The following is a 24,248-nucleotide window of genomic DNA, read 5'->3' as shown; positions in this document are numbered from 1 at the left end:
ATATGTTGAATATGCACAAAATATGGTATCGACAAAGCGGGTCATTCTCAAACATTTCAGCAAACACGCAGAGTACAAACTTGAAACAAACAAAAAATAACAACGAAACATACAAGCAAATAAAGTATAACGGGAAAAACATGAATGCCAACAACAAAGATATTACGTCTCAAATCAGAATGCGATGGAGTGACCAAAATACAAAGATAGCATGGTGGCTTTTGAGGGGGTTCCTTGTGGCTGATTATGCAAGCAAAATCACAATCATAAGGGACGAGATTTAGAGGTGATTGATGAGACGGACCATAAATAAACTTGTAACGGCCCGTTTGGTGCACATGATAAAGAGACAAGATATAATAAAATTATCTTATCTTGATTCAATCCACTGTTTGGTGCACCAATAGGATAGGATAAATTAAACTTTTTCTTGATCCTATCATATTCATTTATTGTATTATTTCTAAAATATTTCAACAAACGTCTATTTGTTGAGATTTTGGTCGATAAGATTAACAATAATCAATTTGTTCCATCATTTTTCTATTACTTCCTTCTTGCAATTCTCCCTCGGTTATTCGTTTACATTCTTACTTAGTCTCATGTTATCTTTTTCCTCCCATCTCGTTTTCTTTCCCATTCTTATTGCTACCAAATCACTAACTTGCCCTCAACCACCAACTCTCACTGTTACAAATCTATCTCCAGTTAATCGTTTTTCACCTTATCAACCACCTCTAAATCTGACCCCTATGGTCTCAATTGAAAAAAAGAACCTACAAATTCCCCCGGAAAGCCACCATCATGGCTACCTTGTATTTTGATCACTCTATCACGGCCCGATTTGATATTTGATATTTATGTTAGGTTTTTTGTTTTCTTGTTATGTTTCTTTGCCTCTATTTTAATGTTATTTTTAGTTTACTTCAAGACTGTACACTATGTAATTGATAAAATGTATGAGAATGACTCATTTTTTTTTGGTATTGTTTTGTTGGTATTATTATATTTTGAGTAAATTCAACATCCTTTCAACCTCACAAATGACTTGTCAACATATTGGTTGAATTGGTCTATAGTAATAGACCATCTCCTGCCAATATGTACATCAACAAGTTTTTTTTTTCAAAGATGGATGAATTTAAAGACTATGAATCTTGCATTATTCTTGACCATCGACTATATGTTAAAGAAATTTGTTGGCTTTTCAAAATTAATAATATTTTGGCTTGTTAATTTGGCAAGAATGTAATGGCAGGGTCTTTAACCAAAAGGAGAAATTGATATCACAGTTGCTCGATAAGGTCAAATATGTGTCTTTGTGGTGGCTGAAGCATAATGTTGCATGTGTATATTTTGAGTTTGCTGGATGGTGGGAACGCCTATTTGACTCTTTAGACGTTGGTTAATTGGTTAATTGTATTGCTTTGTTTTCTTTTTTTATCAACACCTTTGTCTTTAATGGTAATTGGTTAACTGTTTTTGTATCTGAACTATTTGCTTTTTCTCGGCACACACCTTGTGCTGAGGAGTAGACATTTTTGGTGATTACTGATTAATATATTTCATTTTAACTTGTTAAAAAAATTTGGTTTGTTAATTTGCCATTGAATTTTGAAATGCTCAGGTATATCTGTCGTGTTTTTGGCTTTATGAATCACTAGTATGTACCTCAAAATATGGATAGAAAATATCCCAACACAATCATTTTGATTGTACTATCTTTACTTTATCATTTGAATCAAAAAAAAAAATTGTTGAGATTTGGTTGAGTGGTATAGTCAAAAAAGAATTCACATTATCAATGCATATTCTTTTGCATATAAATGACGCAGTTTTCTATTTCGTTATAATTTAATGATTTTACTACGACGACGACAACATACAACTTTATATGTCGAGTGTAGTTTCAAAATTAACAAAAACATAATAAAGTTTTTTTTTTTCTTGTCAAAAAAAAAAATAATAAAGTTTTTTTTAAAAATAAAATAAAATATAAAACAGCTATATATATAAGTGGAGAGGGATCAAATAACTCAAAGACAACCCCAAACTCATCCCAGGTTAGGAAAATGTGATCCTAAGCCGTCTCTATAATGTTGCAGAACCTGAACTGGGTTTGGTCACCGCAACGGGTAGGTCTTGAACACCGCTTGTTTTTAGGTGACATGTTTCTTGATCGTTCTAGCCCTGCACACAAAAAGTAACCAGTTGGTTGATGAACTACACACGCACTAGATAATTGCAGCAGTCAAGCACAATGTAAATGAGAATTAATAGAAACTATGGAGTCATTAAATGCAAGTTTTGCAAGCACACAATCAACAATAACATTATTTGTCACAACAGAAATGTATTCGGGTACCAAATATTTAATTACACATTAGCAGAATACACGAAGAAACAGAACGGTTCCCAAATATTACATGAAGACTTCTGGACCCTTTCCAGTCCGGTTATCCCAAACGCCACTGTGTCAAATGCTCTGTGAATCAACTATCTGTTGCCTCACTTGCATTACCATTCGAGGACTGTCGCACAAATTGCCCTCGATATCGTGGTCGTTGTTCAGCTAATTTCTGCCTGCTCTGATATCGAACCTGAAATTCAAATCATGTTGAGTTAGCTCCAAAATACAGATCATAACAGGAGAAATTAACTCCAATTTGTAGAGCAGTAGTCTGCACCGTCCACATAATGATGGAAACATGCATATCCCTGTGTGAAGTATAATATACATAGTGATCCTATTTTATAGAAATGCCAAACTTGCTATCGGCGGACATTTATCCTCATATGGATAGGTGAACCTCAACTTTTGGTGACCCAAAAGCAAAACTAAATGAAGTCTGTTCAAAATTTGAAAAACATAAATGTCAGTTCTATAGATGATCTCAACCTCAGTCCTGGTTTTATTCATCATCTACCGCATATCAAATATCAGTTTTTATATATTGCCTTCATATGGTATCAAGAACATCCCATTCTCAGTTTAACAAAATCTAACTGGAGTTTCTGATGAACTTTGACATATTTCAAGACATGGAATGTATAACAGAAACTGTGGCAGGAATCCTTATAATAGATGCATATTTTACTCATATATATCATACTATGCCACTGCAGTTAGTGATAATCTCTAGTGACAGTTTTATACCTCAAAGATGGTTGAATAAGGTTTAGTTATTATTGAATATCAAAATGAACATTGCACATCATTTGTTTGCCTTTTGGAATGGAATCCGGGAAAGAGACAAGAAATGGAGATAAGAAGGAAATGCGGGAGAAACAAAGACACCAAAGTAGTGTATAGTCCAACATACTGTATCAATTCTTTCGTTAAGCAACCTACATCATCCTAATTCTACTTCAAAAGGGTAATTACAGTATATACCTCACTCTACTGGGCTTCACGAATACCCAAATAAAGCCCTAGTTCAACTCAACATCAAAGTTTAGACTCTGTCAATCTCCAACTCTTCTAAAAGCTCAAGCTCAAATACTCGGGAATAGTTTTTATATGTAAGAGAGTAGAACCTAAGGAGATCCAACCTCCTATGATACAATCAGGGAAAAGAGAATACCAAGAGAAGGTTCACAGCCAGGAAAACTGGCTTGATGGGCATGGAGAGGGAAAGATTGCAGTATTACCACCAGAAGGTGGGATAAATACATATGGTGGGGAATACAAAAGAGTAGGGAAAGAATCGAGAGGTTTTAGAGAAGAGAGAGATGTGCCATGATTCCCTGTGCATAGCAGGATTCTAATTCTATTTGCTATTTTTCAATATCTCTTTCTCTGCTTTTTGTCTCCTTAGAAATCTGTATTTACTGAAGTTGGTCTCTGGGTGGAGGTAAGCTCCACAATATTTTCGTATGATGTCCTGTTCCTATTAGTATATCCATACAACAGATAGTTTAAACAGTTTTTGGGTCCATGATGCTCATGCGGTGGGGGTTGGGGTTTTTTTTGGGGGAGGGGGGCTACACATTTAAGGACTAAAGGCATATTTTTGTCAGAAATAGGGACTAAAATGAAAAAAAAGATTAATAATATGGATTTAAAAAACATCATATTCTTTTGTGGGTCAAAACCATATTTAAGCTCAATGAATAATAAATCGCTTCATATGTACTCTGTCCTCAGTTTACCTGCTTATGAAAGCACCTCTCTTTTCTCTCCTTTCTTTTTTGGCGAAATTTAATTAGGGCTGCTTCCCTTTGAGAATTCTTGTTTTGATCTACTCTGTTGCCACTTCCATTTCCACTAGCATCACCACTGCCACTATTCCCAGCAAGTCCATTGTTGCTGTCTATGTTTGTCCCTCCAGCATTAATTGCAGCGCTGCTCCCATTTTGTCCATTGCTTCCATTGTTGCTTCCTGAAGCACTTCTATTGATACTGTAATTTCCCGTATTACCTTCAACTGGCACTTTGACCACATTTGATGACCCACAGTGTGGAGCAACAACAGTCATTTTCTTTGAAGATTCGGCATCATGCTCAGGTGGCAACTGGTGCTGCATGTTAGCAACATTGCTGTGGTTTTCATAATGGTGATGCAAATCCTGAGTAGCAGAACCCTTGTCAATTTTAGGTGGTGCCAGGATTGTTGTTGTCGTATCTTCATTAGTATGTGAGACAACTTGTTGAGAGGTACACATGAGGTTGTTTTTTATGGGCTGGAAAGCAGACGTTTGGTACAAAAATTTGGTTGTTGATGCCTCTGCTGGCTCTCTTATAACTGCAGATTTGGTAAAAGCATTATTAGCAGTGGAACCCATATCAATGTTGTTGCTAGCATCATTTGAGTTCTGGTTAGGAGGATTGCCACTAGAATGAGATTGAATATCGCGAGATGAATCTTTCTTTGTAACTTCTAAGCTGTTATTAGGCGGAGAGTTGCTTCCGACACATCCGGTGGGAGACTTCTTAGCATTGAAGGTGGCATTGTACCTGTAGAAAAATACTTATAAGTTCTAAGAATGATATAGTTACCCATTTTCAAAAAAACTCAGAATGCCAAACATAACACCAAATCACCATACCTTGAGAAAGCAGACTGATCAGAACGTCTTAAAATGTTCCGTTCATCCTGAATTGCAGGACCAGCTTCTTCAACTTTTCTAGGCCTCTTTAAACTGAGCTCAAGAGATGGCAACTCCTCATCATTATTAGTACCTTTGTTGTCAATATCTGAGAAGTTGGGTCTTCTATTTAGGGCTTCAATTTCTCCGCTTTGCATTTGAGAGTCAGAAGGGCTAGTAACTGCATCAGATAATGAAAGCACTTTGCATCTTAGTTTGCCAGATTGATTCTCACAATTAGGGTCCATCTGTCCTCTATTAATTTGCTCATTGAATTTAGAGGGGCCCACATCAAGTCTGTTGACATGTTTTGAACCTGCAATTTTGACTGGAACCGCATTTTTACAGTAAATTATCAAGTCAGTACATCTACTGAGTCAACTTTCAACTCTTACGTGGAAAAAAATTAACATTCAACACATAATCCACAAAACGAGGTACGTGCATGTAGTCTTGCACATGTGCATACACAAGCACATAGGTATGTAATTGCATATACAAATTGCTGGCCTCCAGCTCTTGGGGAAGGGGATACACATATTCACTGAACAAGTAATAGAACAAGATAGAACATCAATTGTAAAAATAAAAAAAGATTTATTTCCTATTTCCTCCATCACTTGGGCAGGGGTCGCACAATATTCATTGCTTTCTCTAACGAACTGGCCACATCAGCAATTAAAACTAATTCTTTACTCTGCCCAATATTTGGGCTAAGGCCCAACCCAGTATTCTATCCTATTACTCTGCCCAATATTTGGGCTAAGGCCCAACCCAGTATTCTATCCTATCAGATGCACTATTAAATAAGGAAATTAACATAGGAATAGGGAAGTGCAAAATTAAAATATTGTACACATGGTTCAATATTAAGTCTTGACTCAACGAATCAAGAAATTAATTGCACATCCCAGATGAATTCAAAATCTAAATATCCTCTAATGCATTACTTGCCGGTGAATGAAGTTCCAAAAATAAAACCCACGAGTATGGTATCATAATGAAAACAATGAAGAGGATGTTAAAGTCAACCATCATGAAGAAATTGTTTAAAAAATTTCTTCCACAAAACATAACTTGTAATTCAACAGGATTACATGTTCGCTATATGTTGAGGTCGATACAGTCAAAATCAAGAAAAGCTGGAACTAGCACAGTAATATCAATACCACAGGCATAACACAAATACAGTTTTTGGGTGACTTTGAGTAAGAAAGAGTTTATGCAGCGACAGGAGGAAAATCAAGGCAGCTTGATCTTACCTATTTGTTCCTTTTTCTCTAGACACTCCTTTAAGACTGGAGGAACCATCTTTTCCCTGCATGTTTCAGCATTGGAATGAACAACTTGAGCACAAGTGCTGTCGGGACACTCAGCTATCTGATCCCACTGAGAGCCTGATTTAGGACTGTCAACTTCTACAGCTCGTTTGGTCCAGGAGCTCTGCAAAAGGAGAAAAATAATGAAATTGACAAGCAGTTTTTGGTTAAAAGAATTAGAATGCAACCTCTATATGACATTACTAACTAGTTAGCTTAACAAGAAGACAGATGGCCTTCTGTAGTGTTTTCTGTTTGCTTTCTTTTACCAAATGTTTGATCAATTAAAGGATGACTATTACAGTATGAATCCTTTACTTTATCAAATACTAGCAAGTAATAACTAATAACTGCCTTTCTTGTTAGTCAGGCAGATGCATCTACATGGACCACCTTTGCATTAAAGTTTAAACTAATCCCAACACGGCATTCTTCTACACCTGTTATTAATTCCACAAAAGCCGTTTTGGAATGCGGCAGTTTTAAGACTACAGAACTTCCACCTTCCTAGGCTTAGGCTCTTAAGTTGTAAAATGTGTGATATCATAAAATCAAAATGAATCATTTTTACATTATGTGAAAAGGATAAACCCCGACAGTTACACAATTACAAGTTTTCAACACAATATAATGTTGGAATATTTCACTTCTCGGTCATATACATTAGAATATGACCTACTTCTCTGATACACATTATGATCGCACTTACTCAAATAAAAGAAGGGGGGTCACAGACAACCAGCATGTTACACCACTCGTATAATATCTTTATATCAGGTTCGAGTATCTTAGTTTCTCTCGTAGAATCAATTTCTAATCTTAGATAATCGTTTCAAACTAGCTTCCATACTACTTAGTTATCATTATGATTTGCTTCATGATTTCCCTATTTATTTAGGATCAAGAGTCTTGTATTCCTTTAAATAGGGAGTTAGTGTTCAGTCTACTGTATCAAGCTACTATGAAATGATTAACAATAATATTCAAACTTTTAATTAATTATCTCCTATCTAAAACCCAAAACTTCAACCACCACAATACTTTGGCTCCATCATACAAAGTGAGGGGGATAGCCCAATAATTAGAAATAGAGGGAGACAGAGAAATACTATAAGTCAAATTATGGAAGGCCTAGATGATAATAAGTAAGTGGTGACACCGCAAAGCCTAGTTCAAGGCAGGGACTGAAGATTTGGAGTGATGACTGGGTGATAATTGTACGTCGAGGAAAAGGCTAAGGAACCACCCACGAATGAGGACATGCCAAAGGTTTTTGAGACTGGAAACACAAGGCCCAAGGTTGAGCTATGCTGAAGGAGGCAACCTAAATCTCTCTAAATGATGCTAAAAGCGGCCATAAGACGTCCAAAATGACAAAAATAAGAACACGCAGAGGAGTTTGGAAACCAAAAATGAAACACATCTTCTGGAAAAATAATTATGGTTTCCAACAAGAAGTTTTAACATGTCTGCAGTAGAACCAAGTTTTTCCAGGTTAGGTTTGTCGTTTGCCAAACTCTAGATACCACTTCAGGGAAGAGGAAAACATGTGATGCTAATCTGTGTATTTAAATAAACACAAAATGAAGAAGATACAAACATACAGTTACCCAACCATCGTGATGAAATGATAATATACAGTTAACCTATTTAGATTCTTTCTAACATGGTCCATGCATGAGATTTTCCAACAAAATATTACATACATAAAAGTTTTACCTGAGTGCCACTACCATTGTCACTACCATCACCATTGTTCAGGCCTAAACTTCCATTATCTTGCTCATCATTGCTTCCCGAATTGTTATCAAACTTTTCAAGACTCCTTGATTTAATAGATTTCTGGGTTTGTGTTCCACTTTCACTGCCACTCCCACTAGACTGAAGGAAAGAAAGAAAATAATAGTCATAATTAACAAAGTAACTGGAGACCTGTGTCATTTCATACAATCCATGAAAATATCACAAAAACTTTGTTGACATTTGACAAAAATCTATCCAAATTTTTTTAAAAGGTGGCTCTCACACGTATACATGAAATCTTGATATAATATTATGACAACGTTGATTTTGCAAAGGCAACAGTCTACTAATATTAACACACATTTATTAATATATATAGCTATGTATTGGTTAGAAAAAATAAAACAGTAATATAATGTTAGGAAAGAAAATTCAAGTCAGCTTACACTATGACATCTCCTCCAAACATGCTGCCACAGGTTTTTAAGCTCATTCTTGCGTATGGGTTTTACTAGAAAGTCGACAGCACCCTTTGACAAACACTTAAAGACTAAACCCATAGAGTCATGAGATGACATCACTGCAGACCAATCCCATTAGAAGCCATAGAAAGAGTAGCTCTTTTACAGCATGTGATGAGAAAAAAAATGCTCAAACCAAACATATATAGGCACTTGGAAAAACTTACTAATTACTGGAATGTTTTTCCGTGTTGGGTGGCCCATAATCTTGTATAGAAGTGCAATGCCTGATAAACCAGGCATTGCCACCTCAGTTAAAATGAGATCAATATGATTGGTTAAATCCTCCAAAATCTTCCAAGCTTGCAATCCATTTGCTGCTTCAATAACTGATACAAACACAAACAAGATCATATTAAAATCTGTTTCAAAAACAATTGAGGAAAATTAAAGAAAAATAGGCAGGTTGATGGGAGGAACTGATGATGTCACCAAGTGATTTTCAATACTGATATAGCTAATAGTAACAAATTCTTTTCCAATCCACTAAACAAAGACCAACAAGCTAAGTACGCCAGTCTAACACTGAACATATGAAGAGCCCTAACATAAACAATATTATACTATTCATGTAAAACAATCATATTCTTGCCACAAGCAAAATACCAACTCACTAGAATTAGAATTTGAGTTACGCCAATTAAGAATTGCCCAAGTCTTATAAGAGCTACTTTGACCTAGAAGGCTAGAGCGTGCCCAATTAAACATCATGGACTAATTTGACCTCATACCCATCATCAAAACGGCTCAGTTGAAAGAAAACATAGGTATGTAGTTTAAGCCGGCCTTACCTTGCTTGCTCAAGCCAATTAACCCTACCGATTATGGGACCATGCCTTCTTATGGCCACCTAACTTCTTACAACCACCCATCACAGTTAATGGCAACTCTCCCTATTTCCTACTATTCCACCATCATCTGGATTACAAATTTCTCAAAACCTTAGGTTGTGCGTGCTTTCCACTCAAAGGAATGCATCTTCCTGGGTCATTCACCTAACCACGAAGTATACAAATGCATGGACTCTAGTGGCATCAATTTTATATCTAAAGATGTTCTATTTCATGAAACACGCTTTCCTTGCCATGAACCAATCCCTAGTCACTGGAATGCTGACCCCTCTCCGGTCAAAACCACTTCCTCGCCCTCAAACATGGCTTCACCAAAGGGCATCTCTGCACCTATGATTTCCAATGCCAAAACATCCTAATTCGGTTCCAATTGCATGGATGATCCCACTCTATTTTGATCCATTGTATGTAAATTGCAATACGATACCATTACAAAACCTGGGATCTCCATTGCAGTAAATAATGTGTGTTGGTAGTTATTCCAATCTCTTGATGATCATTGAAGGCATTGAAAAGAATATTGCAAAAGTGACTCTCAATCAAGGTTTTCTACTGCAACGCACTTCTCTGCGAAAGTCTCCTTGTTAGCAACATTCGTGCTCAGGAGCAGTGGGATGATGTTTTCACAAAACCACTGTTATCTTCAAGATTCACAGCTCTCAAAGACAAACTCAGACTGTTTGACAAGTTGTCATTGGCCGCCACTCCTCCAGCTCAAAGGGGGGATATTATGAGTATAGGGGAAATATATTCAAGTGTAGTATTTGGACCTTCGGGCCTCATGCTGTAAGCCCTTTAAGGGTGGCTCTACTTCTTCAGTAACCAATCCTGTTACTGACAGTTGTAAACAGTTAGGGTTACAACTGTTCTCCTGCATAACCTATTGTATAGATATCTCTCTATATACTCTCTTCTATGATAATAAATACTCAGGTTTTGAATATAAGCAACAAAAAAGTAATTTACGATTATTAAGAATATCTCATTTAATCTTTTTTGGTGTGATAAAAAAATAATTGTATTTTTCAAAATGCTCTTCGTGAGAACTTGTTTCATAAAGATAAGTGGTTCTTGGAAAATAAAATTTAAATTAATTGAAGAGTATGTTAGGAATGATATCATTAAATACTATAGTAGAATTCATTGAGTTTTGCTTACATATTTCAGAACACTAAACATGAAACTTTCCATTCCTTATATTCCAGTAAATCAGAGTAGTATTATCATAAACTTTTCTCACTTTTTCTCAACTCTGAATTCTAAAAATCTATATAATTATTTTAATTATTTTAAGAGAAACAATATTCCCAGCTTAGAAATGCATTTAAGACCACAAGTTTGTTCTTAATGTTATACGACACAACTGCAAATGCCTTAAGAGTATTTCAATAAAACAATGAAATGATTCAAATGAGCAAGACGGCTTTCAATAAAACAGCAGATAATAACAAACCTTCATAACTACAATTGCGAAGCAACGCAGTGACAATATGGCGGGTACAGTCATCATACTCCACAAGCAAGACCTTAAGGGATCTAATATGTAAAAACCTCTCCCAACAAATAATTGCCCCTTGAGACTGTTGCTGCGGTACTTGCTGCTGAACAGAAGAGGATTCGCCATTCCCTCCCTCACCAACCTTAACTCCATCAGTCACTCCATTACATTTCACTTCATCATCCTCTCCAGCTACTCCTTCATTTAAGTTGTTCTTCCCATCCCGCAAACGCTGACCAAGTTCTTTACAGTCACCATTGACACTCATCTGGATACCCCTTGTCATTCAAAATGCCCAAGCTCGCGATAATTATAACCCGTCCTCATCCAAAGCAAAACAGCAAATGCTACAATCTTCACAAACCCCAACCCAAATACAACTGCAAGACACTAGATATACACTTCAAAAAATAATAGCATCGACAAAAATCTATACAATTAAAATGTATATTTGACCATATTTTTTACTCACACAACCCAACTAAACATCCATGGCAGCCTCAACCAAAATTAAAAAGGCTTTGTTCCATAACAAAAAATAGATGATAGCATTATAGCAGATAGTTGATAAGCTAGCGAATTGATTTCGTAGTGTTTGGTAAAATTAGCTATTGAACTAGATGATAAATATGAAATGACATAAAAAGATATTTTTAATTAATGTTTAGTTTTTTAATTAAGATAAGATAGGTAAAATTGAGATAAAAAATGATAAGCTGCAGGCTTATCAAAAAATGCTATGGCTTTGTTCAGTAATGCAAGATTTCGAGCTTATGGCTTATAAGCACGTATGACAAAAAAAGACTTGTTTGGTACCTTTTTTTCTCACAAACTTATAATTTATCTTTACTAGCCTATTCTTATTTTGATAAGCTAATTTAATTAGCTTAAAGCCTATAACTTACCATTTTTTCTCTCAATTTTACCCATGTTATCTTGGAAAAAATTAAATATTCATTGAACATATCTTTTTTATGTAATTCAATTTTATAAGCTAGTTCAACTGTTAATTTTACCAAACACTAAAAATTTCAATAAACTAGCTTATCCACTATTTTTTACCAAACAAAGCATATAAGGTAGTAAAAAAGCTATAAGCTCGTGAGAACAAATTGTTACCAACAAGGGGCCGTTTGGATTGGCTTATTTTTTAGCTTATGAAAAATAAGCCAATCTAAACAGCCCCAAGTCTACTTTAGTCATACGAACTTATAACTTTATAAGCTATAAGCTCAAATAATTGGCCTTGCCAAACAGAGCTCTTTCTGCTCATCGAAATCAAAAATAAAACTAAACATAGATCTTATGAAAACACTACCAATCTATTCCTTAATTGAAGTAACTTTGAAACCCTAATTAAGGTGAATTACTTAAATTGACTTACTGAAAATAAAACACAGTTATGCACAGGAAGAAGATTGGTGAAAGCTGTAATCATAAACACACGATACGATAGATCTTTCCTTGAACATAAACATCCAAAACCAGAATAGTTGCATCGCTTTCTTTATGCTAAATCCTTCACACTAAACAAAAATTCAAATAGATTAGATTAATAATATCATCATAATAGAAACTATATTTCTTCACTGTGAAGTAAAGAGTTCAAACAAACAAAAAATAAAGAGAATTAGATTAGATGAAGATTACCAGCTCATAATAAGTATCACTAATCGCCATTACTAAGTCATTATTATAAAAATATTTATTGATATTATCATATTACTTACTACATCATAGTAATAATCGGTAATTGAATTATGGTACTAAACAGAATTAAGAAAATAGTTTGACAAAAATGGAAAATAGAAAGAAAAAAATGTTGAGCTTCGGAGAAGATAATGCGGAAGTTAGAGGAGAGAGATATTGAGTTGGTGAGGGATTGGTGACGTGGATGAAGTGGAGGTGTTGAATGTTCCAAATGTGCCACGTGGAGAGAGATATTTCCAGGTTGGCAATGATTTGATGATGACGTGGATAAGATCAAAAGAAGGGTGGCCACAGGTGGACATTGCAATGAAGAAGATCTTGAAGATTTAGATCGGACACGTGGTCTTATTTTATTTCCTGTTTTGGAAATGTTTGTTTGTTTGGGGTTTTGATGTGAAAACAAACGCCCATTGTTCACGGAGTTTGTCTTGTCTTGCTACCAAAAGGGTCGCAAATCGCAATAATAACCTGATAGAAGTATTTGCGTAGATCTCGTTAAAAAATAATTTAAGAGGACGTATATCATAGGATTTAATTCTCTTTAAAAAAAAATTCAAAAAAAAAAAATCTCTTTAAAAAAATGTTAAATATATTTTTAATTCCTATAAATATACAAATTTTTTGTTTTAATCCCTCTAAAATTTTCCTTCAACTTTTAGTCTTCATAAAATTTTCAATTACTATTTTTTATCCCTATTTTTAAGTTAATTTTAGTATTTTTTTAATGAAATTGTGCAGAATGTGTAGAATATTTTTAAAAATCTTTCTTAAAAAAAATAGAATTTTTTAACATAACATAAATTTAATATAAATCTTTATCCTAAAAAATATAAAAATTCATATTAAATTCATGTTTTGTTAAAAAATTCTAAATTTTTTTGGGAGAGATTCTTATAATAATATGAGTTTTTCTATAAAATTTTATTCAAAAATATGAATTATACATATGAGTTTAATTTAATGTGTGACTTTTATCATATGATTTGTCGGTGTAAAAATGTTACACCGTCGATCAATCATAACCATCAAATTATAAGAATTGATTGACTTTATGACGACTTTTAAAGTAACACATATAAACATATAAATAGTTGTGATTTATTGACTCTATAAAATATTTTACACAAACAAAGTAGAGAAATTAAACTCTGATTTACATATCAATACATTTCTTTTTGAAGGATACTATCAATACATTTCAATGTTAATTTTTTGTTATATACGAAATGACATTATTCATTTCAAAACTCAGACACACAGATAAAGGGATCAAGAAATTTTTCCAGCAACCAAACTTATGTGTAGCATTAGCCCGTTTCCTGCAATAGCAGCTACAAAACTAGAGGGGTTATGGTCGTCGGTTGTAGGTGCAATGTTCGCATTACGACAACCGTTGATGATATTTGGCTACAATTAGTCTAATTGAACATGGACTTGAAGCGAGAGTGTTAAATGTCAAAGTGATGGAGCCTGTATCATATTGAAAAGGGAGTCAAAGCCAAGAAAAGAAACTTATAAATAGGATAAATGAAAATAAACATTCAAAGAATGAAAATAAACTTTTCAACAAGACATGAACATTTTCAAGGATTGACCACTGAACATTGTCAAGGCATGTACGACAAGTAATAAAAATAACATTATGATAATACATAAAGCTATTGAAATTAACATGAAACAAAGATCAAGTTCAAGCTAATAATAATACATAAAGCTATTGAAATTGATGGAAAAGGAAAGATGAGGTGATACGAAGCAAAAGTGCCTGTTCAAACTAAGGAGGAGCTTCCAACCAAGAGGCAGCACAAGTCTATAAAGCATCAACAATCCTCCTGCTTCTCCAAACCGATCAACCAGATCATTCAAAAAGAGGGAAGAGAGAAAAGGTGTGTGATAACCACTCCAAATGAACCGTTGATTCTTTTCAATTTTCTGGTGTTTTTCTTTGTTGTATACAATTCAACCTTGTCTCGCAATCTCAGACGTTCCACATCGATGAAAGTAACAGAAAAATGTAGAGTATATATTAAATAGTGTGGGACAATAGTCCAACATGAATATTAGGGATTAATATTGACATAAGATTATAAATATTAATCCATCTATATTCATGTTTTTTATAGTATAGTTCATGTTCTTGCTACTTTACTGAATTTGGTTCAAGAATTTTTTTTTTACCTACAATCAAAAAAAAAAAATTTAAATGGTCTAATAGCTATAACTCACCTTTTAAAGGAAATAAATGGGGTATCCAAGGTTTAACTAGATACTAAAAATTAGGGATTAATATTGACATAAGATTATAAATATCAATCCCTCTATATTCATGTTTTTATAGTATAGTTCATGTTCTTGCTACTTTACAGAATTTGGTTCAAGATTTTTTTTTTTACCTACGATCAAGATTTTTTTTTTAAATGGTCTAATGGCTATAACTCACCTTTTAAACTAAATAAATGGGGTATCCAGGTTTAACTAGATACTAAAAATTATAAATCATTGCCATTTGATATTAACTAGGACACTAAAATTATTTTTCAAAGGCAACAAAATTTGATGTTACTCATCTGAGTTTTAAAAATTAAATGATGTTATAGTATGAGAAATAATATTTGTACAACTATATTTTGACAACTTTTGGAAAAGCCCTCTCTCTCATACTCACATACACGTGTTTTTATTCTCTCTCTTCTTCTTTCTCTCTCTTCTTCTTTCTCTCTCTATTTTTTTTATCCAATAAAAAGAAAGGAAAAGTGGTTGTCACAAAAATTGTTCAAAATTGGTTGTAAAAATATCACTTCTCTTATCGTATAGATTGTTGCATATATTTAGTCCCTATAAATAGGGGTTACTTGAGTTTTGGTCCCTGAATTTATTAATCCTTTCAAATTTATCATGCAAATATTAATCACTTGACTTTTGGTTGTTACACCCATTTAATGATAGACACGTCACTAATTTGTTGACTTGGCCGAGGTGATTGGTCAAGTCACTTGTTGCCTCATCAAAAGCTTATGTGAAGGAACCAAAATTCTCCCGAGGCTTTCAGGCAAGCGCGAAATAACCAAATGTTCATCTTCTCAAATAAGTTTCCCTCTTCTCTTCCTCGTGTACTTTCCTGCAAATCGATCTCATTTCTTCTCTACTTCCCTCTTAGCTGAAGGCTCTTCACGATCTCTATTAACTCCGCCAAAATCGATCTTCTATTCTCTGCTTTCTCTCCATCACTTATAGCATTCAAGTTAGGTCGTCACTGTTCAATGTTCAAAGTACCCAGTTCTCTTCTAATTTGGTTTGAAAAATTTCAACTGGGAACACCATAACTCAATACCCGTACACAACTAGATTCAATGGTTGTTCGTTTCCAACAACACGAATTATATTGTGTCTTTGTGAGTTACCAATGCCAATTGGTGTTTACATTGCCATCACAAATGAGAATCAAGGCCGGAGGTTTTGGAGATGTCGCGATTGGCAATTGAGTTTTTCTTGATTTGAAATTGTGTAGTCCCTCTGATTTTATCTTCCTGTTTTTTGGCAGACACAAAATTTGATGTTTGTTTTGTATTAAAAAAAAACTTGTGATTTGTTTATTTAGGATGACAAGCTTGGTCCAGGTACCAGACCTATGGTAGAAGTAACCTCAAACATTTCAATTCCGAATTCAAGGGAAGAGGACTCTACACCTGTGATGGACTTAGTTGCTAACCGAAACTATAATTATGGTGATTTTGGAAGAAGAAGAAAGACCAATAGAAGAGTAAATTGTTGGATGAGAAGAATATGGTGGATGGCTTAAGTGGATTATAGTAGCTAGATGGATGTTTTGTTGTTTTCTTTTTGAAAAAGTAATGCATTTGATATAATGCATATGATGTAATGCATTTGGCATCCTTGTTTATGTGCCTTATTGATATGAATGACAATTAGTTTGTATTGTTACTTAATCATTTGTCAATACTCTATTACTAATGTACCAACTTCCATTACCAATAAAGTTGTTGAAGACATAACTATTTCAAATTGAAAGATAAGAAACAATTTTGTCAATAATTCATATCACATAATTATCTAAGCCATATAAAGTCATAATAAAGTTGGACTTAGCCAAATATTCCCAAAATAAGTTGGTTCATACTACCAAACACAAATTAATCATGAGAAGGAAACACCTAAATACATTACATTAAACACTAAACCATATATAACTGTGTCGATTTTTCTTAACAAAGACAAACAACTTCCACTTTTATCAGCAACGTCAACATTAGCATGACCTTTGCCGGCAACATCATCACCATCTATGTCAATTGGATGCTCCACATCTTTCCCTTGACCTTTGTTATTTGTTGTAGCTTTCCAGACATTTATGCCACTCCTCCTTACTTTTATCAAATCAAGCTTCTTAGAGTCAGAACATGTTATTTTTGGCGGAAAAGGTTTAGGTTTCAATTACACGGGCTTGATAATGATTATGGCAACAATGTAAAGTTTTACAAAATTCTTAGAGTGTTGAACATGTTTCAATTACATAGGCTTGACCACTGTGTGTGCATTTTTGTTAGTGTGAGCTGTGATTTGGACATGGGCATATGGCTTGACCATTGTGTGTGAATTTTTACTAGTATGCACAACAGTATTAACATTAGCTTATGGCTTAACCACTGTGTGTGAATTTTTATTTGTTTGAATTGTTGTGTATTCATGTGCAAATGGATTCATAGTGGTTTTTTAGTGTGTAGATGGTTTGACAAATGTTTTCAGAAAAGCTACTAGTTCCACTTGAGCATTGTTTGAAATAGGTTGCCTGCATTGTTATGGTGGTTTGAATTTACCACCAGTCTTCCTCTTCTTACTTGCATTAGTCCCAAATTCACATATTTCAGGTGTACTTAGTGTTGACACTACAGGTCCTTGAGACTGCAACTGTGATCCTTGTTGAGCAGTTTATGTTATATTTGTATTCTTTGAGACAACAATGTTATATTTGTATTCTCTGAGACAACAACATTCCCTCTTTATTCCTTAAACTCATCTTCAACTCTCAGAGCTCTCTCATCTTCACTGTCATCAAAGGTAATATTATTGGTATCATCTTCACTGCTTATTGCACTATCAAATTCATATGTTTTTTCACCCTCTTCCTCCAGTTCATTGCCATTGTACACTACTATCCTTTTTCCTTTGTTAGTGTTAACTACCTGAGAACTCTCACCCACTTGAGCAGCAATAACATAATAAGGAACATGAACTAATCCACTTATTTCATCTACATTATGACCAACAAAAATATTAGCAACACAATTTTTTTTTCAAAGCATAGTCTTTAAGCTGAGCAACATCAACATCTACTTTCATAACTCTAAAATTTACCTCTTCATCAAAAATCCACCACATCCTATAAGGTTTTTCAACTTTCAAATTTTTTTCTACTATACCAGTATCTCGAAGTAAATCAACCAATCTTCATATTGTTAACAATATAAGGTTTCAATAGAGAATAACAAAGAGATGGACAAAGATGGCGGCTAGGGTTACATGAAATACAAAATAGATTGATATTACAAAAGGATACTAGAGAATATATAATAAAACCTAATGGACTCTAACTTAACAGGCCCAATAACATATCTCGATACTTTATTATTTAACACCTACCCTCAAACTCATGATGCATTACAAAGAAAGCATTGTGAGTTTGTTAAACAAAATACGAAGAAACATACTAACTAATATAAAGTTCTAACACTATCCCTCAAGCTGAAGCTTACTAAGCTTTAAGCTTGTTACAGATTAACCCACAAAAATCTGTTGTTAGCAAAACCAATGGAGAGCAGCAACGAAAGTGAGTTATCTTCGTAGAGAGAACAGCAACAACCATCACCATCAACCAATCAAAGAGAGAAACATCCAAACAAAAGAACCGGTAGAGAGAAGCAGTCATACAGAAAAACCACTAGAGGAGCAACCAAAGAATCATCAAAAGTGGGAGAAGTGCAATCAGAAGAATCAAGAAGGGAGGAAGAAACCAAATTGTGAGCACTCGACTCACCAAACAACCAAATGTGAGCACTAGACTCACCAAACAACCAAATTGAAGAACCAAACAACCAAATGTGAGCACTGGACTCACCGAACAAACAAATTGAAGAATCAAAAGGGGGAGAAGAAACCAATTTGTGGGCACTCGACTCACCAAACAACCAAATGTGAGCACTAGACTCACCAAACAACCAAATTGAAGAATCAAAAGGGAGGAGAAGAAACCAATTTGTGAGCACTCGACTCACCAAACAACCAAATTGAAAAACAACCAAATTGAAGAATCAAAAGGGGCAGAAGAAACCAATTTGTGAGCACTTGACTCACCAAACAACCAAATGTGAGAACTAGACTCACCAAACAACCAAATTGAAGAATCACAAGGGGGAGAAGAAACCAAATTGTGAGCACTCGACTCACCAAACAACCAAATGTGAGAACTAGACTCACCAAACAACCAAATTGAATAATCAAATGGGGGAGAAGAAACCAAATTGTGAGCACTCGACTCACCAAACAATCAAATGTGAGAACTAGACTCACCAAACAACCGAATTGAAGAATCAAAAGGGGGAGAAGAAACCAAATTGTGAGCACACGCTCACCAAAAGTGTGAGAACTCGACTCACCAAACAAGCAAATTATGAGTGCTTGACCCACCAACCAAACAAACGAACAAACCAATTGTGAGCACTATTTTGACTCACCCAACAACCAATCAGATTGAACCAACCAATACGAACCAAACCAAAAGAACAAAATTGACGAACCAAGACAAAAGAACAATAGAGGCAAGGAGAAAGTTGAAACATCTCTAAGACTCTAACTACCCACAAACAGAGAACTAGACTCAATCAAATAAACCAAATAAATGAGATTGATCCGAACACAAAACTCAAACAAAAAGAGGAGAGATGAACAACGAAAAGACAATACTCATAAGACTTCACAAATTTTTTCTTTTCGGTCCGATGATCTTGGAACAATAATAAAGAAATTTGTGAGGTACTAAATCAAATCTCAGTTGCTTTACAACTCTTTGCAAACAGTGGTTCTACGGAGAAAACAAGCAAGACAAACCAAAAGAACATAGCCAAGACTCACAGATTCCAAAACAATGGCTTATAGGTACCATTATCAAACAAAATGGAAACCCATTCAATAATATCCAAATCGGTGGCTTTGAAACAATAACCTCTATGATAGAAAACAAACAAATGCCATGTGAGCTCAACATATCACCGAATCAAACAAAAATGGTGTCGAATAACTCTACACCAATAGCACTCAAAATTCAAATTAAGACCTACCGATTGAAATCAAAAGTTGACCAACTAATCAAATTAGTGTAACCTAGGAAGAAGAAACAAACCGGAATTGTAGCGTGCAAACTGAATCGATCATCAAATACCAAACCAACATATTCCCAAATTTTTGGGATTCGACAGCGGAAGCGACTAGTGGTTCAAAGCGGATCAAACCATGTTCTTGATACCATGTTAACAATATAAGGTTTCAATAGAGAATAACAAAGAGATGGACAAAGATGGCGGCTAGGGTTACATGAAATACAAAATAGATTGATATTACAAAAGGATACTAGAGAATATATAATAAAACTTAATGGACTCTAACTTAACAGGCCCAATAACATATCTCGATACTTTATTATCTAACACATATAACCCTTCCATCAATGTTTCACACCCCTTTGTAAGAAATAAGTCAATCTCTAACCAAGCTACCTCCATGGTGAAAATTAACAGAAAAATCCATAACTTGAAACAACGAAAAATGAAACAAAACTAAATACATTCAACTACCTTTCAAAAACAACAGAGTACTGCAAAGACATTCATCAATTATGGGTTCTTCTCTAGGTGTTGTGTTCTTCGTTCTCACTGGTAATCAATTTTGTGTTCACATGTGTCATTAAATAGGTTCGGGCAATAAAAGTCAAGTGATTAATATTTGCATGGCAAATTTGAAAGGATTAGCAAATTCATGAACCAAAACTCAAGTGGCCCCTATTTAAAGGGACTAAACATATAAATAAGCTTTAAAAGAATGAGTCATTTACAACTTCCGCTTGATTTTATGAGTATAGAACGTATCGATTAAAGTCTTCATAAGTTCGAATTCCGGACACCTCGTTTATTCATCATCCTCGACTTTTTTATTCAACATACAACAGACATATAACATCACAGCCACACTGAGAATCTGGTTACCGTGTAAGATGTGCTTTGAATATGTCAAATTGTGGGGTCCAGCCACATGTGAAAAGAAAGAATTACAACTTGTTGAAGTTGCTTTTCCAGCTTGTGCCAGCCGAAAGCCAAGAAAGGAGAAAGCAATTTGCATCAACAGTAGCTTAAGCTTCCTCTATAAATAGAGAGGAATTGCAGCAAGCAAAACACAACAACAACAAGAAATCCTCAACACACAGAGTGTTGAGAGAAAGAGAGAAAAATCCTCACTCATAGAGTTGAGAGAAAAATAGAGAGTTTCTCATAAGAGTGTGAGAGAAAAATATAGTGAGCCAATTTGTGAGAGTTGTATCTACAAATTGAGATACATAGTTAGGTCCACCTGAGGGTGAAGATTTGTATTCCCATTATTATTATAGTGGAGATTTAAGAGGCCTACGGGTCCCGTGGTTTTTCCTTACTCACATTGAGAAGGTTTTCCACGCTAAAAATTTGTTGTGTGTCATTTTACGTTTCCGCTAAAGTGCCTATTTTGAGTTCACGGAGGAGGGAAATTATGCAGGCATTTCCCAACAGTGGTATCAGAGCACTCGTTGCTCTGGGACTCTGAGGTGTTGTATCTGCAAGATAATTCTTAGTATGCTCTGTGGCTGCAACATTGTTTGATCTTCCACATCAGAAAAGAAATTTCTTGTCGCTAGATATAAAGTGAGGTAGTGATATATTGCATGTCTAGGAAAGTTCTGGCAAGGAAAGACTTGGTATTTAAGTGTGTCTATTGACCCACCTCTCTTACCTGGGAATTTTCCTGGTGCACTATTCACAAACTCATTTGTTCTAGTATACGATACTAGTGACACTGGTTAAAGAAATTATTTCCTGTGTAACTCAAGATGGATGGTTCAATCAGCCATGATGGTGATATGTTCAAGCTAACGGCTGACAACTATACATATTGGAAGCTAATGATGGAAGACCACTTGTATTGCAAAGACTTCCATGAGCCAATCACCCAAAAAGATAAACCCGAGAAGAAGACCGCTACGGAATGGGAGACGGAGAATCGGAAGACAGTGGCTATGATCCGAAAATACATTGATCGAAGCTTGTTCGAGCATGTATCAACTTATACCAATGCGTATGAGTTATGGACGAAGCTTGAATCGTTGATTCAAAAGAAGACGCCCAGAAATAAAGCACACCTTGTTAGAAGACTGGTGAAGTTAGAATACTCAGACGGTCAAAACATGATCGAGCATCTAAATACCTTCAAAGGTATTGTAAATCAACTGACAAAAACAGAAATGAAGATAGATGACGAGTTGCAAACACTTCTACTTCTCAGTTCCTTACCTGAAAGTTGGGACACTCTAGTTGTCACTCTCAGCAATTATGCTCCAGATTGAAAACTTAGCATGGATTCAGTCACTGACTGCTTGTTAAATGAAGAGTCAAGACGAAGGGAAAGAGGCTTGACCAATCAGTTCGAAGCCAACGTCGTTGACAATAGAGGAAGGAGCAAGAACCGTCAAAAAGGTGGCCGTGAAAAATCACGAGGCAGATCAAAGACTCACACTAAACTAAGTTGTTATTACTGTGGCAAACCGGGCCATAAAAAGTTTGAGTGCAGATTCTTCAAGAGAGATCAACAGGCTGGAACGATCCATCCTGATATAATCGATCCAAAGAAGAAAGAAGATGGAACCACGACAGCAGTCGTAGCAACTAACGAGAATTTCTTTCTCGTTGAAGATGAAAATTATCTAAATGTAGCGTCTAATGACTGCATTTGGATAATTGACTCAGGAGCATCCTTTCATGTAACCCCTCATGAAGAATTCTTCTCATTATATCAAAAAGGAGATTTTGGTATGGTAAAGATGGGCAATGATGTCACAAGCAAGATTGTTGGCATTGGCGAGGTGATTCTGGTTACAGATAATGGCTTTATGCTCGTGTTGAAGGAGGTTAGACATGTTCCAGACATGCGTCTAAACCTTATCTCAACAGGAAAGTTAGATGATATTGGTATGCTAAACCAATTTGGAGCTGGTAGATGGAAGCTCAGTAAAGGAAGCATGATCATTGCTCGTGGTAAAAAGGAAGGCTCTCTGTATGTTATGCAGGGAAAGATAAACAAGGGAGATATCAATGTATCTCAATACATGAGCAAAGGACTGTGGCACAAACGACTTGGCCACATGAGCGAGAAAAGTTTGGAGATTCTTGCTAAGAATCATCTTCCAAACATCAAGGGTCAACCACTGGAATCTTGTGAAGATTGTCTAGCAGGCAAACAACACAAAGTATCTTTTCAAAGATCAGATGATGCAAGAAGAAGAAAGCATATCCTAGATCTTGTTCATTCAGATGTTTGCTCTACATCTGAAAGGTCCCTTGGTGGTTCACAATACTTTGTTACCTTCATTGACGACCACTCTAGAAAAGTGTGGGTGTATCCATTGAAGACGAAAGATCAAGTTCTTCAGGTTTTCAAAGAATTTCATGCCTCTGTAGAACGGGCATCTGGAAGAAAACTGAAATGTTTAAGAACAGACAACGGTGGAGAGTATATAGGCTCATTTGCAGCCTACTGTAAATCTCATGGAATAAGACATGAGAAAGTACCTCCCAAGACTCCTCAGATGAATGGAGTAGCCGAAAGGATGAACCGGACGATTGCAGAGAAAGTCAGAAGCATGCTTTCTCAAGCAAAACTTCCCAAATCATTTTGGGGTGAAGCAGTGAGAACTGCAGTTGATTTGATAAATTTGTCTCCTTCAAGACCTTTAAATGGAGAGATACCAGATGAAGTATGGTATGGAAAGAAAGCTTCCTATGGTCATTTGAGAGTCTTTGGATGCAGGGCATTTGTGCATGTTCCAAAAGATGAAAGAGCAAAGCTAGATGCTAAGACGAAGGAGTGCATATACCTTGGTTCACCAAAAGATGAACTTGGCTTTAGATTATGGGATCCTGCTACTAAGAAGATGGTTCGAAGCAGAGACGTGATATTCTATGAAGATCAGACAATCCACGACATTCAATCTAAAAAGCCAAAGACTATTGTGGTAAACAATTCAGGGGGAGAGACTCCTCAAATGAATTATGATCATGATCAGCTAACAGAACCCAATCAAATGGAGGAGCCTGATCAGAGAGACCAAAATCAACCAATGCATGAAGAACAGATGGCAGATGATGATGCTGATGAAGATGATGATGTTGAGATGGGACAAGAACCTCAATTGAGAAGATCGACCAGA

At 35.3% G+C, this 24,248-nt stretch overlaps 1 protein-coding gene across 6 annotated transcripts; it reads right to left on the bottom strand.

The window, feature by feature from the left end:
* Positions 1-1,835: 1,835 nt before the first annotated feature.
* On the bottom strand, positions 1,836-12,850 carry PRR7 (pseudo-response regulator 7). Of its 6 annotated transcripts, none has more exons than XR_015019222.1 (11): positions 12,671-12,850; positions 12,405-12,546; positions 10,976-11,410; positions 8,839-9,000; positions 8,597-8,730; positions 8,127-8,288; positions 6,351-6,531; positions 5,050-5,416; positions 4,153-4,957; positions 2,427-2,600; positions 1,836-2,190 (listed from the first exon to the last, which is right to left on the bottom strand). XR_015019222.1 is itself a non-coding variant. In XM_085726865.1 (10 exons), exons 3-10 carry the CDS (start codon positions 11,304-11,306, stop codon positions 2,493-2,495), a joined length of 2,250 nt encoding a protein of 749 aa, XP_085582991.1. In that variant the 5' UTR covers positions 11,307-11,410; positions 12,405-12,546; positions 12,671-12,850; the 3' UTR covers positions 2,306-2,492. The 6 variants fall into 6 exon arrangements, 3 of the variants coding, with proteins under 3 accessions (XP_085582991.1, XP_085582999.1, XP_085583009.1); XR_015019223.1 differs by having other exon boundaries at positions 10,976-11,400; XR_015019224.1 differs by having other exon boundaries at positions 10,976-11,374.
* Between the last annotated feature and the right edge of the window lie 11,398 nt (positions 12,851-24,248).

The sequence above is a fragment of the Medicago sativa genome, chromosome 1, assembly GCF_051527215.1.
Source record: "Medicago sativa cultivar Bolivia chromosome 1, Bolivia_mono, whole genome shotgun sequence".
NCBI lineage: Eukaryota > Viridiplantae > Streptophyta > Magnoliopsida > Fabales > Fabaceae > Medicago > Medicago sativa.
Note: the sequence above shows the minus strand (reverse complement) of the source record. Positions and strands in the feature narration are given on the sequence as shown.